The 15,228-nt window shown below is 39.5% G+C and overlaps 1 protein-coding gene across 3 annotated transcripts in view; it reads left to right on the plus strand.

The window, feature by feature from the left end:
- Positions 1-15,228, plus strand: part of LOC144595233 (radixin) — a 70,211-nt gene that overhangs the window by 33,292 nt on the left and 21,691 nt on the right. For all 3 annotated transcript variants that reach the window (XM_078402469.1, XM_078402468.1, XM_078402467.1), the window contains exons 3-6: positions 1,825-1,908; positions 3,922-4,017; positions 6,188-6,462; positions 14,177-14,260. In XM_078402469.1, coding sequence (XP_078258595.1) covers positions 1,825-1,908; positions 3,922-4,017; positions 6,188-6,462; positions 14,177-14,260 — 539 coding nt within the window. The remainder of the gene's footprint in view (positions 1-1,824; positions 1,909-3,921; positions 4,018-6,187; positions 6,463-14,176; positions 14,261-15,228) is intronic.

Below are 15,228 nucleotides of genomic sequence, written 5' to 3' on the forward strand. Positions count from 1 at the left end.
TCATCTGCAAACTTGCTAGTGTTACTTCTAATTCCTTCGTCCAAATCATTAATATATATGGTAAACAGTTGCGGCCCAATTTCAAACAATCACGTGATAGATCGGCCACTATTTTTGGCAGCATTTCCAAGAACCCATCACTTTATCAAAATTAAAAAAACAATTTGCTTCTTGCATCTTCTTTAAACTTTCACATTAAAGCTTTGTCCTCTGGTACTTGATGTTCCCATTTGGGAAAAAAATACTCTAGCTACCCCATTTATTTCCCTTCTCATTTTCTATACTTCTATCCAATTGTCTGTCAGTCACTAATGCTCCTGAGAAAACAATTCAAGTTTGTCCAATCTCTTCCTTGTAGTTAATACACTCCAAATCCAGGTAACATCCTGGTGAACCTCTTCTGAGTCCTCTAGAACTCCCTTCCTATAAATAATGCTCTAGAGTGGTCTATCCAAAATTTATCGTGTACCTTTTATGCAAGAATATAAAATTTGTTTTAAAAATAACTGCAATTGTAATAGCCAAATATAAAATTTGCCATGTGTGATTATCTTCATGACTAATATTTTAATGGAAGCTAAATGATGTAAAATATCATGCGGTGATTATTCCTTTATTGTGCCAATGCTGTAGCACTCAGACATTACTTCCAAGATCCTTGACTTGAAATGTAGAGAAATCTGTTGAATTGTCGTGTTCTACTAGTTAACAGAAATACCAAGCTCTACATGGAAACGGGGTAAATTAAAAACTGGATTGTCTGTGAACCCACTTTTCCTGTGATCTTTAACCTACATGATCTGAGGGCTGCATTAAGTCACCAATGGTTGAAAACTGTTGGCTTGTAGCATTCAAATCACAAGGAAAATGGGGTTTTGACACAAAAATAGGCAACATTGGTGTTGACAAGTATGTCAATCAGGGGAGATTGGGAACCAAATTCCAGGATGGATGCTTGAATAAGTAAACACAGAAGCTCATGCAGAACTTTAAACTTGAATTGTTCTGTTTTCTCGTTTGTGTACAACAGTATTTGGTGAATTCTTTCCCTGAAAGCATTGAGTAAACAGGCCCATAGTTGGGAATTTCTCACTTGGTTATTAGAGGTTGTTTTACTGCTGCCTGAACTGTCAATGGAAATACTTGAAGTGATGGATTTCAAAGGGTGATAACTTTAGTACGTATTGTTTTGCAGAGACCTGGAAAGTGTTTTAACAGCCTAGTCATATGGGAAATTATGATTTTGGAAAAAATATAGAATATATCTACATGATGCTCCCATGAAAGTCATGGATTTTCAAAATGCACTGTACGTAATGCCATTGGTCAACAAGCTAGCAGGATAGAGATGGTAAAAGCCAAGGGGTACCCCTAATGATGTCCACTGCCATTGCATTGTATGATGATTGTACTTGATTCTGTTTCAATTAATAATGTTCTAAATTTTCTCCATTTTGCAAGGTTGTTTTTCTTTTTGTAACCTAACTAGTAATTGGCATGTCATGTGCTGCTAATTATTTTCATGGATGAATGGAATTCCCTGATGCTTCAGTTTGACTTCAAAAATATTTTTCTTCTGGGACTTCCACGATTATACTTGATAGAGGCCATATAACAGATGGCAGTTCTTGGTGCTTCAACATGGGACAGAGTTAAAATGCTGATCACTGCCCAGACTGCGAGATTTGTTCGTATTTTTGTGTCTCTGTGTCTCTGTGTCTCTGTGTCTCTGTGTCTCTGTGTCTCTGTGTCTCTGTGTCTCTGTGTCTCTGTGTCTCTGTGTCTCTGTGTCTCTGTGTCTTAATTTTCTGCTTCTTTAAACAGATCAATGTGCGGGTTACCACCATGGATGCAGAGCTAGAGTTCGCCATCCAGCCAAATACAACCGGCAAGCAGCTCTTTGATCAGGTACGCTCACTTATTTACAGTTCATTCTTATTTATGTGAAGCTTATTTTTATTTCATGTTATGGAAAATTATGAAGTAGTTTTGCTCCTAAATCTGAGCAGTTTAAGACTGCAGTTCCTATTTGCATTTGTGGAGCATAATGGGGGTGGGGGAAGGTAGAAGTTGTGATGAAAACTACAGTCAGACAATTTGGATTATGGAACCACTTCCTCTCTGGTGGGGTTGCAGTAAGAGCTGAGAGATAAGGGACAAGAGTCCGTTGTCATGTAAAGACAGATGTGTGAGGCAAGAACACTGAGAGACGCTATTGTGGATAATACCGCTATGCCACTGTGTCACCCAGTTCAAAAGGCTGCTGAGGAGGAAATTTAAGAACTTGAATCTGGAATTAACAGTTAAGATAAAGGATTGGGAAAAGATGAGCTGTGTTGTGAAGCTATCATGACAAATGCCCTGATGTAACTTTTCACCCACTATTAGTGAAGAGGGCCAGTGCAGGATGGGCTAGTTTGGCATATGGCATGGTAGGTGGTTATGTCTGCAGAATCTTGGTCATGAAAAAATGTGTGAAGGAAGAGGATGTTTAACATAGCTCCCATATGGTTTAAATAGGGCTGTGTGGTGAGGCAATTACAGTTCAGTGAAAGCAGGATTATGAATTGACCTTTTGCCAATTGAAGGTGGAATTTGATTGGAAGTGAGGAAAGAAAAACAATGGTGAATGATGACCGATGTGGACATTTGTACCTTGTATACTGCTTTGCCCCTTTCTTGTGTTTTGAATGGTGGGGCTTACAATAATAGTCCAGCTGAGTGTTAACAGTCTGTTTGTGTACATGCTCCTTAGCAGCTGCGAATAAAATGATTAATTGTAGAGAATTGTGGACGCAGCCCAGAACATCACACAAACCAACCTCCCTTCCATTAATTTCATTTACACCTCGCACTGCCTCGGCAAGTCCACCAGCATAATCAGGGATGAGTCACACCCCAGCCCAGTCAAGTCAAGTTTATTTGTCACATACACATACAAGATATGCAGTGAAATGAAAGGTCGCCCACAGTCCAGCAATAAGAACAATAAAAATAAGCAATTTCACACACAATCACAAACCAACACAAAACAAAAAAACGAAACATCCATCACAGTGAGTCTCCTCCAGTCACCTCCTCACTGTGATGGAAGGCCAGAATGTCTTTTCTCTTCCCCTGCCGTCTTCTCCTGCGGTCAGGCTGTTGAAGTTGCCAAGTTCCAGGCCGCGCCGGACGGTGTAAGGTCCGCAGCGGGCCAACCCCGCGATCCGGGGCGGGCGAAGACGCCGTTACTCTCCTCCCCTCTCCCAACAGGCACTAAACATTTTTCACATTGTTCCCTTTATCATGTATCTGTACACTGGATGGCTCAATTGTAATCATGTATTGTCTTTCCGCTGACGGGTTAGCACACAACAAAAGCTTTTCACTGTACCTCTGTACACGTGACAGTAAAGTAAACTAACTGGTAGTGATCCAGTCAGATATAGGAAATAACTTAAATTAGTCTGGTCTCGTTCCTTTACTGCTTCAATCATTTGGTACTGCATTTGGGCTAGGAAGCAAATGCAGAATACTCTTGCAGTGAAATTTTCTAGTATGAATAGTGGTGGGGGAGGGGAAGGGAAGAAAGGAAAGGTACTGGAAATACTGAGTGAATCAGGCTGCATCCATAGTTGGGGTTAATGGTTCAGCATTGATTTCTCCTGGGATGCTGCTGGCTCAGTACATTAATCAGCTCCAATATTTTCTATATTTAACTTCAACTTTCCAGCATCTGCATATTTTTGTTTTTGCTTTTTCAGTGAATATATATCTGAGATTTGTTTAATAGCACAAGAACTTGGTTTCTTATTAAGAATCCTATGCTGTGAAACAAAATTAGTGCTTTCTGGATAGTAGCTAACCTTTGACTTTGTTTTTAAAAAAGTAACTGTTTAATTAGCAATGCAACTATATTAATGGATTTTCTTCTTTCAGGTTGTAAAGACTGTAGGACTAAGGGAAGTGTGGTTCTTCGGCCTACAGTACGTAGACAGTAAAGGTTATACAACGTGGCTGAAGTTGAACAAAAAGGTATTTAAAAGTATATTTTAAATATTTTAAAAGTACATTTCTTCACACAGAGTGGTGAGTCTGTGGAATTCTCTGCCACAGAAGGTAGTTGAGGCCAGTTCATTGGCTATATTTAAGAGGGAGTTATATGTGGCCCTTTTTGCTAAAGGGATCAGGGGGTATGGAGAGAAGGCAGGTACAGGTTACTGAGCTGGATGATCAGCCATTATCATATTGAATGGCGGTGCAGGCTCGAAGGGCCGAATAGCCTACTCCTGCACCTATTTTCTATGTTTCTATGTTTCTAATGAGTGGAAAGAATTGATTAGGCAGATAAGACTTGGATTTGGCACCTGTTCAGCACAGACATTGTGGGTTGGACCTGTTGTTGTGCTGTACTGTTCTATGTTCTAATTTAATCGAACAATTGTTTTGGCAATAGCAGTGCACATTTCAATGTACAGTAAAACTCTGAAGAAGTCCTGACCTGAAACATCTCCTATCCACTTCCTACAGAGATGCTGCAGACAAAAGTACTGTACCAGTACTGACCTTTGAATTTGTAACCTTGTGCATGTGCCCCCTTATTCCAGAGTCCAATAACATCATGGAATGCCAGATTTGCTGAACATCTGTCACTTGGCTTGTCCTGAGTTCGAGGTTTGAACATACGAGTGACAGCATCAGTGATCATGAACTTGCAATCAGATAAATATTCACTGTCACCACTGCCTCCTATTGCTGAACCATTATTTGGATCAGCCCCATCCTGCTGTACCTTGTCGAGGTTGATGCAAAGTGCAAGTTCTAAAGTTAAACCTTAAAACTGTAGTGAACTTGAGAATTAACAGCTGTGTTATTTGCCAAATGGCTAGTATTTAACTAAAACTTTTCAATGTGAATAAAAGTGGCTCAATGAGAGCAAACTTTTAATTTTTATGCTCTGTGGTTATGGGATGGTGGGTGTTTTTTGGTTGGTGTGAAATACTAAAGCATGGCATAAACAAGTAGTATGTTTATAGGGTGAAGGCTGCTGAAAGAAGGTAAGTAATGGAGAAACCATCTTCAATAAGAATTTTTTAACTTTTCCCAAAATGTTCGCAAAGGGAGGGGTGAAACGTTTCTATTCTGGATATTTATTTATCAGTATCCAGAATTCACAACTCTGTAGCACATCCCAAGTAAAGCTTTCTCTGTGCTACCACTTAGTGATTGAATGGACAAGACACTTATTGCATCAGTGTGACACTATTCTAGTCCCCATTATTAGTCATTCTTAATATGTTTATCAAATTAAAGACTGGCTGCTTGCTATGAATTGGATCTAGAATGCTGGAATTAATTTCATAGAAAAAAAATAGGTGTAGGAGTAGGCCATTTGGCCCTTCGAGCCAGCACTGCGTTTCAATATGATCATGGCTGATCATCCAAAATCAGTACCCCGCTCCTGCTTTTTTCCCCATATCCCTTGATTCCGTTAGCCCTCGGAGCTAAATCCAACCACCTTTGGTCAAACAATAAAACTTTGTGACAGGCAGAGATCTTAGTGTACAACTTTTTAAAAATTATTTCTATTTTTTAGACTTATTTCAAAATGAAGTGGCAGATTTGAACCATCCTGACCAACATTTCCCATCTATACTAGTCTCACCTGCCTGCGTTTTGCTCATATCCCTCTAAATGTACTCTATCCATGTATCTATCTAAATGCTGTTTAAACGTTGCGATAATAGCTACCTCAACAACTGCCTCTGGCAGTTAGATCCATACACCCATCACCCTTTGTGTTTTAAAAAAAAAGTATTTCCCCTCTCACCTTAACCTATGTCCTCTGATTTTCAATTTCCCTACTCTGAACAAAAGACCCGGTGCATTTATCTGATCTATTCATCTATGAACAAAGAAATTCCTCACATATTATAGCAAAGTGTGTTGCTTTGCATCCTAAACTAGAGATTGAACTGCTGTTGTGCATGTCATCCCTGGCCTGGTAAGTCAGCTAGGACATCATTGTAGGTTTCATGCGTGAAGTATAAGCATTGGAATAATATACAGGCAAGATTTCTTGAACTTTATGGGGTCCAACAAATGCATTTTGCATAAGCTTCACTAAAGTGTGAAATTGTATTGTTGGTTCTAGCTGTTAAAGCTGAAGAAATCATTTTCTTTTTTCAATTCGCACATATTCTAGGTTACACAGCAGGATGTAAGAAAAGAGAATCCACTACAATTTAAATTTAGGGCAAAGTTTTTTCCAGAAGATGTGTCTGAGGAGCTGATCCAAGAAATTACACAGCGTCTGTTCTTCTTGCAAGTAAAGGAAGGTATTCTTAATGATGAAATCTACTGTCCACCAGAAACGGCAGTCCTGCTTGCTTCGTATGCTGTGCAGGCCAAATATGCAGATTTCAACAAAGAGGTCCATAAATCGGGTTATTTGGCCAGTGACCGCCTTCTTCCTCAGCGGTAAGTAGCTTTGTGGTTCTATGCATGCATTTTGTTTTGAGCAACTGCTGTAGTATGTAAAAATGATCACGTTTCCAGCTGCATACAGTTTTGTATACCACACATTTTCATGTGGCTGGTGGATATCAAACGATAAATACAATTAGGGAAGGATTTTTTAAAACTGGGTTTTGTCAATTTAAAATGTCTAGTCATACAGCGTGGAAACGAGCTCTTCAGTCCAACTTACCCACATCAGCTAACCTGTCCCACCTGCACTAGTCCCACATGCTTGCGTTTGGCCAATGAAAGGAGGATAGAAGCAAAAGGTAGAAGGGAGATAAGAGAAACAAACCTGAAAGCTTTGTGCCTTAATGCGACAAGCATTCGTAATAAGGTGGATGAATTGAATGTGCAGTTAGTAGTTAAGGAATATGATATAGTTGTAATTACTGAGACATGGCTTCAGGGTGACCAAGGCTGGGAGATAAACATGCAGGGGTATTCAATATTCAGGAAGGATAGACAGAAAGGAGGAGGAGGTGGGGTGGCATTGCTGGTTAAAGAGGAGATTAATGCAATAGCTAGGAGAGACATTAGTTTGGATGCAGTAGAATCAATGTGGGTAGAACTGCGAAGTAGCCAAGGGCAGAAAACGCATGTTGGAGTTGTATACAGACCATCAAACAGCAGTGGGGTGGTTGGGGATAGCATCAAGAAGGAAATTAGGGATGCGTGTAGCAAAGGTACAGCAGTCATCATGGGTGACTTTAATCTACATATAGATTGGTCCAACCAAATTGGTAGCAGTGCTGAGGAGGATTTCCTGGAATGTATACGGGATATTTTTTTAAACCAATATATAGAAGAACTGACTGGAGGGCAGGCCATCCTAGACTGGGTATTGTGTAATGAGGAAGGAACAGTTAGCAATCTTGTTGTGCAGAGCCCTTTGGGCAACAATGACCATAATATGGTGGAATTCTGCATTAGGATGGAGAGTGACACGGTTGATTCAGAGACTAGGGTCCTGAACTTAAAAAAAGGAGAATTTGAAGGTATGAGACGGGAATTGGCTAGGATAATAATAATAATAATAATGCATTTTATTTATATAGCGCTTTTCATATACCCAAAGACGCTTTACAGAGATTTAGAGAACATAGGGAAATGAATAAATAGATAAATAAGTAAATAAGTAAACGAACAGAGAAAGGAGACAGAAGGTGAAGTGACCTTCAGTGGTTGAAGGCAGTACTGAACAGGTGAGACTTCAGCGATGTTTTGAATGTGGTGAGTGTGGCAAATTATACTTAAAGGGTTGACGGTGGCAATGCATTGGCAAAGATTTAAAGACTGCATGGATGAACTCCAAAAATTGTTCCTCTGCCTGGCGAAAAAATAAAACTGGGAAGGCGGGCGGCTCAACCATGGCTAACGACGGAAATCAAGGATAGTGTTAAATCCAAGGAAGAGGCATATAAATTGGATGCATTGGTGATCATTTTCCAATGTTCTCTCGACTCTGGCTACCCTCCAGTCCACAGGAATGATCCAATGTAACTCCACTTTTTAAGAAAGGAGGGAGAGAGAAAATGGGGAATTATAGACCAGTTAGTCTTATATCGGTAGTGGGGAAGATGCTTGAGTCGATTATTAAAGATATTATAGCAGCGCAATTGGAAAGCAGTGACAGGATCAGTCAAAGCAGCATGGATTTATGAAGGGGAAATCGTGCTTGACTAATCTTCTGTAATTTTTTGAGGATGTAACAAGTAGAATGGATAAGGGAGAGCAAGTGAATCTGGTGTATCTGGACTTTCAAAAAGCCTTTCACAAGGTCCCACACCAGAGATTAGTGTGCAAAATTAGAGCACATGGTATTGGGGGTAGGGTATTGACATGATAGAGAACTGGTTGGCAAACAGGAAGCAAAGAGTAGGAATTAATAGGTCCTTTTCAGAATGGCAGGCAGTGACTAGTGGGGTACCACAAGGCTCAGTGCTTGGATCCCAGTCAATTACAATATATATTAACGATTTAGACAAGGGGAATTAAATGTGACATCTCCAAATTTGCAGCTGACACAAAGCTGGGTGGCAGTGTGAGCTGCGAGGAGGATGCTATGAGGCTGCAGGGTGACTTGGATAGGTCAGGTGAGTGGGCAGATGCATGGCAGATGCAGTATAATGTGGATAAATGTGAGGTTATACACTTTGGTGGCAAGAACAGGAAGGCAGATTATTATCTGAATGGTGTCAGATTAGGAAAAGGGGAGATGCAATGAGACCTGCGTGCGCTTATACATCAATCATTGAAAGTAAGCATGCAGGTACAGCAGGCAGTGAAGAAAGCTAATGGCATGTTGGCCTTTGTTGTAAGAGGATTTGAGTTTAGGAGCAAGGAGGTCCTAGTGCAGTTGTACAGGGCCTTGGTGAGACTGCACCTGGAGTATTGTGTGCAATTTTAGTCTCCTAATTTGAGGAAGGGCATTATTGCTATTGCAGCGTAGGTTCACAAGGTTAATTCCCAGGGTTGCGTGACTGACATATGATGAAAGAAAGGGTTGACTGGGCTTGTATTCACTGGAGTTTAGAAGGATGAGAGGGTATCTTATATAGAAACATATAAAATTCTTAAAGGATTGGACAGGCTAGACGCAGGAAAAAATTTCCCCATTTTGGGGGAGTCCAGAACCAGGGTCACAGTTTAAGAATAAGGGATAGGCCACTTAGGACTGAGATGAGGAAAAACTTTTTCATCCAGAGAGTTGTGAATCTGCGGAATTCTCTGCCACAGAAGGCAATTCACTGGATGTTTTCGAGAGAGTTAGATTTAGATCTTAAGGCAAAAGGAATCGAGGGATATGGGGAAAAAGCAGGAACAGGGTACTGATTTTAGATGATCAGCCATGATCATATTGAATGGCAGTGCTGGCTTGAAGGGCCGAATGGTCTACTCCTGCACCTGTTTTTCTAGGTTTCTATATCCCTTTAAACTTGTCCTATCCCATGTGCCTTTCTAAATATTTCTTAAACGTTGCGATTGTACATGCTTCAACTACCTATTCCGGCAGCTCGTTCCATGTACCCACTACCCTTTGTGTGAAAAAATTACCCCTCAGATTCTTATAAATCTCTTCTTTCACCTCCCCCCCCCTCCGTCACCTTAAACCTGTGTCCTCTGGTTCTCTATTCCCCTACTCGAGGCAAGAAACTCTGTGCATCTACCCGATTAATTCCTCATGATTTTGTACACCTCTATAGGATTACCCCTACCCTACTTAGTCTAAAGCCGTAGTTTGGTGGCCCTTTGTGCATTAGTCTCGCCATGGCTGCTTCATAAATCTGAATGCAACCAGTTTGGAAAATTACATCAGCAGATTGGAGAGTGGAAGTTGTTTCTCTTTTCCACTCTAACTGCCAAGGTTATTATCATCCAGCTATATCCTGACGTCTTTCAGATTAACTTGGGAAGAAAGGGGGGCAGATTCTGACATAACTTTTTTTTATTGTGGAGACCTTTTGGTGCGTTTGTTTCACAGTAATTCATTTTTTTAAATATAGGCATGCCAACTTAATTCTCCTACCATTCACAATAATGACAATGGAGGATGTTGTCCAATTTCTGAATTAAGGTGTGTTTTCTCATCATAAGTTTATTTTAAATGATGATCCTGTGGAAATGAGGACACTGGCGGCATTGAGTTGTAACATAGAAGCGATGGGTTTGTGTTTAATGGAATCCTCTTTCCAATACCTTCCAAGACCCTGAACACTCTCTGTCCTATTCTTAGTCCCTCTATCATCAATGCATATTCAAACTCAATGTCTTTTATGAAGATTTTATTTTTCAAACCAAGTTTCCAAGAAAATCAACTTTGCATTAGTTTCATAATGCAAATTTGAATGTTTGGGAAGTTGGTTTGAACAATAAAAACATCATAAGATGTTGAGTTTTTGAATGCAGATTATTTTAAGTTTGCCCTGAAGTATGCAATAGTTTCCACTTTGTCATAATTCCTAACAAGAGGATGGGAATGATCAATTTTTAAATACGCTTTACATCCTTGGACACTTTCAGCCAGTTAGATTAGTTTAGAGATGCAGCACAGAAACCGGCTCTATGGCCCACCGAGTCCTCGACAACCAGCGATCGCTGTACACTAAAGTTACATACTAAAAGCTAGGGACAATTAACAGAAGCCAAATTAACCTGCACGTCCTTGGAATGTGAGCACCCGGGGGAAAACCCCATGCAGTCACAGGGAGAACGTCCAAACAGAGCCTGTAGTCAGGATCAAACCCGGGTCTATGGTGCTGTGAGGCAGCATCTCTATCGCTATGCCACTCTGCTGCCCAATTAGTACTTTAAGAAATAATTGATCACTTGAGTTATCCTCATCTTCAGGTCTTTTGGTCTTCTTGGGTTCACCCTGAATCCCCATAGCTTGGCTTAGACTTCTGTGCAAAACTTTATTGCACGTCTTTGGATCCTGTTACTTTTATTCAGAGTGCCAGGATCAATATTCTTTCCCAACAGATGCCAATAAACATGCATTTCTTTATTTGTAGCAGAAGCATTTAACTAGAGCAATGACTAATGTGCGTCGAATGCACAAGTTGTTTCACTTGTCAGTCAATTGTTATTTTTATATTGAATAGATTGTATTTCAAATACACATTGATCTCTTGGTAGCAAAAGATCTTTTTGAAATTCCTTCAAAAGCCTCCTTCTTTTGGCAGGGGTCCAGAAGGTCAAAAACAAAGGTTGGCATACTTTACTATTATCTTTGCAATTAGGACACCAACGTATTGGCAAGAGTAATATTGTGGGACATTGTACGGCAAAAAAATCTTAAGCATGATTTGTGTCCAACAGTTAACCTTTAGATTTTCCTTTATTTTATCCCATTTCTCTTTCCCAAGGAAAAGCATCTTGGAAGTTTTCATTAACTAGTCTGTTGGTTTACTGCACCAAAGACCACCTAACTCTGCTGTGTTGAAACTGCTGGCTATAGTTTGAAATGTCAGTGATTCTTTGCATCATTCAATCAATTCAAATGTTTTATTATTGCTAAGTCTTGAGTGGTGCATAGTTGAGACCATAATCTCTAAAGGCATGTGTTGACCTGATGCTGTTTAATAGCTGGAATAGCAGATCATGTGTGCAAAGTATCTTAATTACCATCTTTATTTTCAAAAGAAAGTGGTACAAGCTTTCTGGAGGAATTATGGTAGTTTAGATGGAAGATGATCTAGATTTGAGGTGGGAAAAATCATCAAACCCAAATACGTATCCTTTAAATTTGACTTTTGTTGGGATATGTTAACTGATATTAATATGACAATATGATATTTCATATGATTAATGAAATTTAATTGATATGGATGTATTAATTGATATTTAAAATGCACCATAAAAGCAGCAAAACATATAAAAAGAAACAAATAAGATCTTCACAATTCTTTGGGTATAATATGTTATTTGGATCATATGGAATTTGTATAAGTCTCATGGGTATTGGGTAGGATAATTCTGGAATGGGACAAATCTGCAGGACTAAGGGGAAACCACAAAGTTGCCATTGACTCATTACCCAATTTCACTGGCAAGGCTGCAATATGCTGCCAATGCTTGTGTTTGCACATGTTCGGAGACAGAGTGGCAACTTGTCATTCACTTGCTTGCAGATAACAACAAGAGTACGACCATAAGGCATAGGATCAGAATTAGGCCATTCGGCCCATTGATTCTGCTCTGCCATTTGATCATGGCTGATCTATTTTTCTCTCTCAATCCAATTCTCCTGCCCTCTTCCCTTAACGTTTGACACCCTTACTAATCAAGAGCCTTTTTAAATCTCTGGTTTAAAAATGTTAAATGACTTTGCCTTCACAGCCATCTGTGGCAATGAATTCCACAGATTTGCCACACTGGTCATCTGTGGCAATGAATTCTACAGATTTGCCACACTGGCTAAAGAAATTCCTTCTCATCTCCATTTTAAAGGTCATCCTTTTATTTAGAGGATGTTCCTTCAGGTCCTAGATGCTCCTACTACTGTAAACATCTCTGCATCCACTCTATCCAAGCCATGTGAAAGGGCCCAGCACTTGACATTCACAATGCAAAGGTCCCATGCTGCCCTTTGATCAAAGATCATGCTGCCCTTTGATCAGAAAAGTTCAGGGTGCTGGAAAAGATGGGCCACTTGCCACATCTAGGGTGCCACCTCTCAGTAAAAGCAGAAATTAACCAGCACCTTCAGCACAGCCTTTTGTCGACCTGCGGAAAAGTGTTTGAAGAACTCTGTCGGACGAGATTACAGGTGTACAGTGGAAAAGATTCAAGGAAGTGCTCAAAGACGCCTTGAACAAGTGCGATATTTCCACTGACTCCTGTCAATCTCCAGCCCTTGAGTATTGAAAATCGAGAAGGAGTGTTCAAGATGGATCGTGACTTGGGTCCCCAGAATATTTGTGCTTTTAATTAGTGCCCTGAGTAAGGGACTTGATTTAGCGTTTAATCTGGATATTAACCCCTTCTTCCCAGGTACTTCAGTGTGTTTGCTTAAGAAGGGCAAATCAACTTAATTCTCCTACCATTCACAATAGTGATAAAGGAAGATTTTGTCCAATTACCTAATCAAGACTTAGGTAATCAAGGTTTATTTTAAACGATCCTGTTAAAATGCGGAGACTCGTGGCATTGAGTCATAACATAGAAGTGACAATAACAGAATCGTCTTCCCAATACCTTACAAGACCCAAACGTCTCTCTGCCTATTCTTGTAGTCTCTCTACCATCAATGTACATTCAAACTCATTGTAATTTATAAAGATTTTATTTTTCAAACCAAGTTCCCAAGAAAATCAACTTTTCATTAGGTCATGTTCTGAAATGCATTGTGAACTCAGTCTTTTGACTGGGCTGAAGGTACCATCAAGCTTGAATCAAACCTTTCAACATTTAAAACTGAACTGAGGAAATATAAAATCCAAATGTTTGCACTTGGTTTGTTTTAGTGACTTGAATTACAGTGTAAAGAATGGAAAATGCATTCAGATTTTTCATCTCCCCACAACTTTGTTTATTTTTGACTTTGAATTTCCTTCACCAGCTTTCTTTGCACCCCTCCTGATCTATAGAGCAATTAACACTTTTTTTGTAGAATATTTACCATTCTACATCCTTTTAGCAATAGTAAAATAAACTATATTTGAAGGTGTAATGTGAAATGGGAAGTCTTTTTTCCCCTCAAGCATTATGCGACCCTGATTAGTTGAAAATGTAAAACAAAACTTGTCCTAAGTTATCAGACTTGAAATTTTCAGACCTTTTGCTTCAAAGTACCACCATACCTTTAATTGTTTGATGCATTCTTAATTCCCATTTCTTTCAGGATATTATCACCTTGTTCAACATTGTGGTATTAAATCCTTGGTCTGTTTGTTCTGAAATGTATTTGCTGTTTTTAAGATTGCTCTGAAAGAAATATAAAACAGAGTTGGATTTAAAAAAAAGATTTTGCATTCTGGCGGTTAAACAGATGTTGAAAAGTACGTTAACGGATCAAGCTGATACTTGTTGAGCCTGTTTCAATACATGGAATTAATATTACTTGCTCAGGTGCCTGAGATGATGGATGCAAAATTAATATATTAATAATATATTTAATCTTTAAAAGTAGTCTCTGATGCCTTTCATGTTTGTACTGTGTGTTCTTTGTCAGTGTTTTGGAACAGCATAAGTTGACAAAAGAACAGTGGGAAGACAGGATACAGACATGGCATGAAGAACATCGAGGAATGTTGAGGTAATGATTTTTGCATTTGTTTTTTTGGCCAAACTAAAGCTCTACTTTTTTTTTAACAACTTTGGACTTGAATCATACAAAATGGCGCCCAAAAAATGGTGACTCTTGTATGCTGTCTCAATTTAATCTACTATTCTCACACTCTTGTACTCAAGTATGATTGTGCCTATTATAGTAAGAATTTTACTGAACTGTATGCAAAAAAGAAATTTTCCTGTACCTAGGAACATGTGACAAAGTACCACTAAACATTTGTGTTAAATGTCCTTAACTACAGGTGCCTGAGGTTGGCCTGTCTCTGTATATCTTTAGTATAATCTTTTAGTGTAATCCTAGTTGTTTGGTTTTCATTTATTTGAATTGGGTCTGGCCTCGGGAATTTTCCGTTGTTATCATCATGGCTGTATACATTCCCCCATAAACTAATCCTAATCTAGTGCTAGCACAGCTGCACTCGGCCATCAGTAAACAGCAGGATGCTCACCCCAACTGGGCCTTCATTGTTGCAGGGGACTTTAACCAGGTTGACCTACGAGCTGTGCTCCACAAATTCCACCAGCATGTGCAGTGCCCTACTAGGGGCCCAAACATGCTGGATAAAGTGTACACAAACGTCAAAGACTCGTACAGAGCTCTCCCCTGCCCATCCCTGGGACAATCTCATCATCTTTCACTGTTCCTGATGCCAGCATACAAACCTCTCATCCACAAGACCAAACCTGCAATAAAGACTGTCAAAATATGGCCTGAGTAAGCCACCGGAGTGGAATTTTCTTTTCAATAGCGCCCCCTACGTGGGACCCGAACCAATCGGGCATCGAGCTGGATGGAAGGACGTTATTTTTTTAATGTGCGGCGCTATCCCACGTGAACGCTATTGAAGTTTTTTTTGTTGAATGAATGAAATAAACTAAACTTTTTTTTTCCTCGTTAAACTAAACTTTTTTAAATGAGAAAATTCTACCCCC

The sequence above is a fragment of the Rhinoraja longicauda genome, chromosome 7, assembly GCF_053455715.1.
Source record: "Rhinoraja longicauda isolate Sanriku21f chromosome 7, sRhiLon1.1, whole genome shotgun sequence".
Classification (NCBI taxonomy): Eukaryota; Metazoa; Chordata; class Chondrichthyes; order Rajiformes; family Arhynchobatidae; genus Rhinoraja; species Rhinoraja longicauda.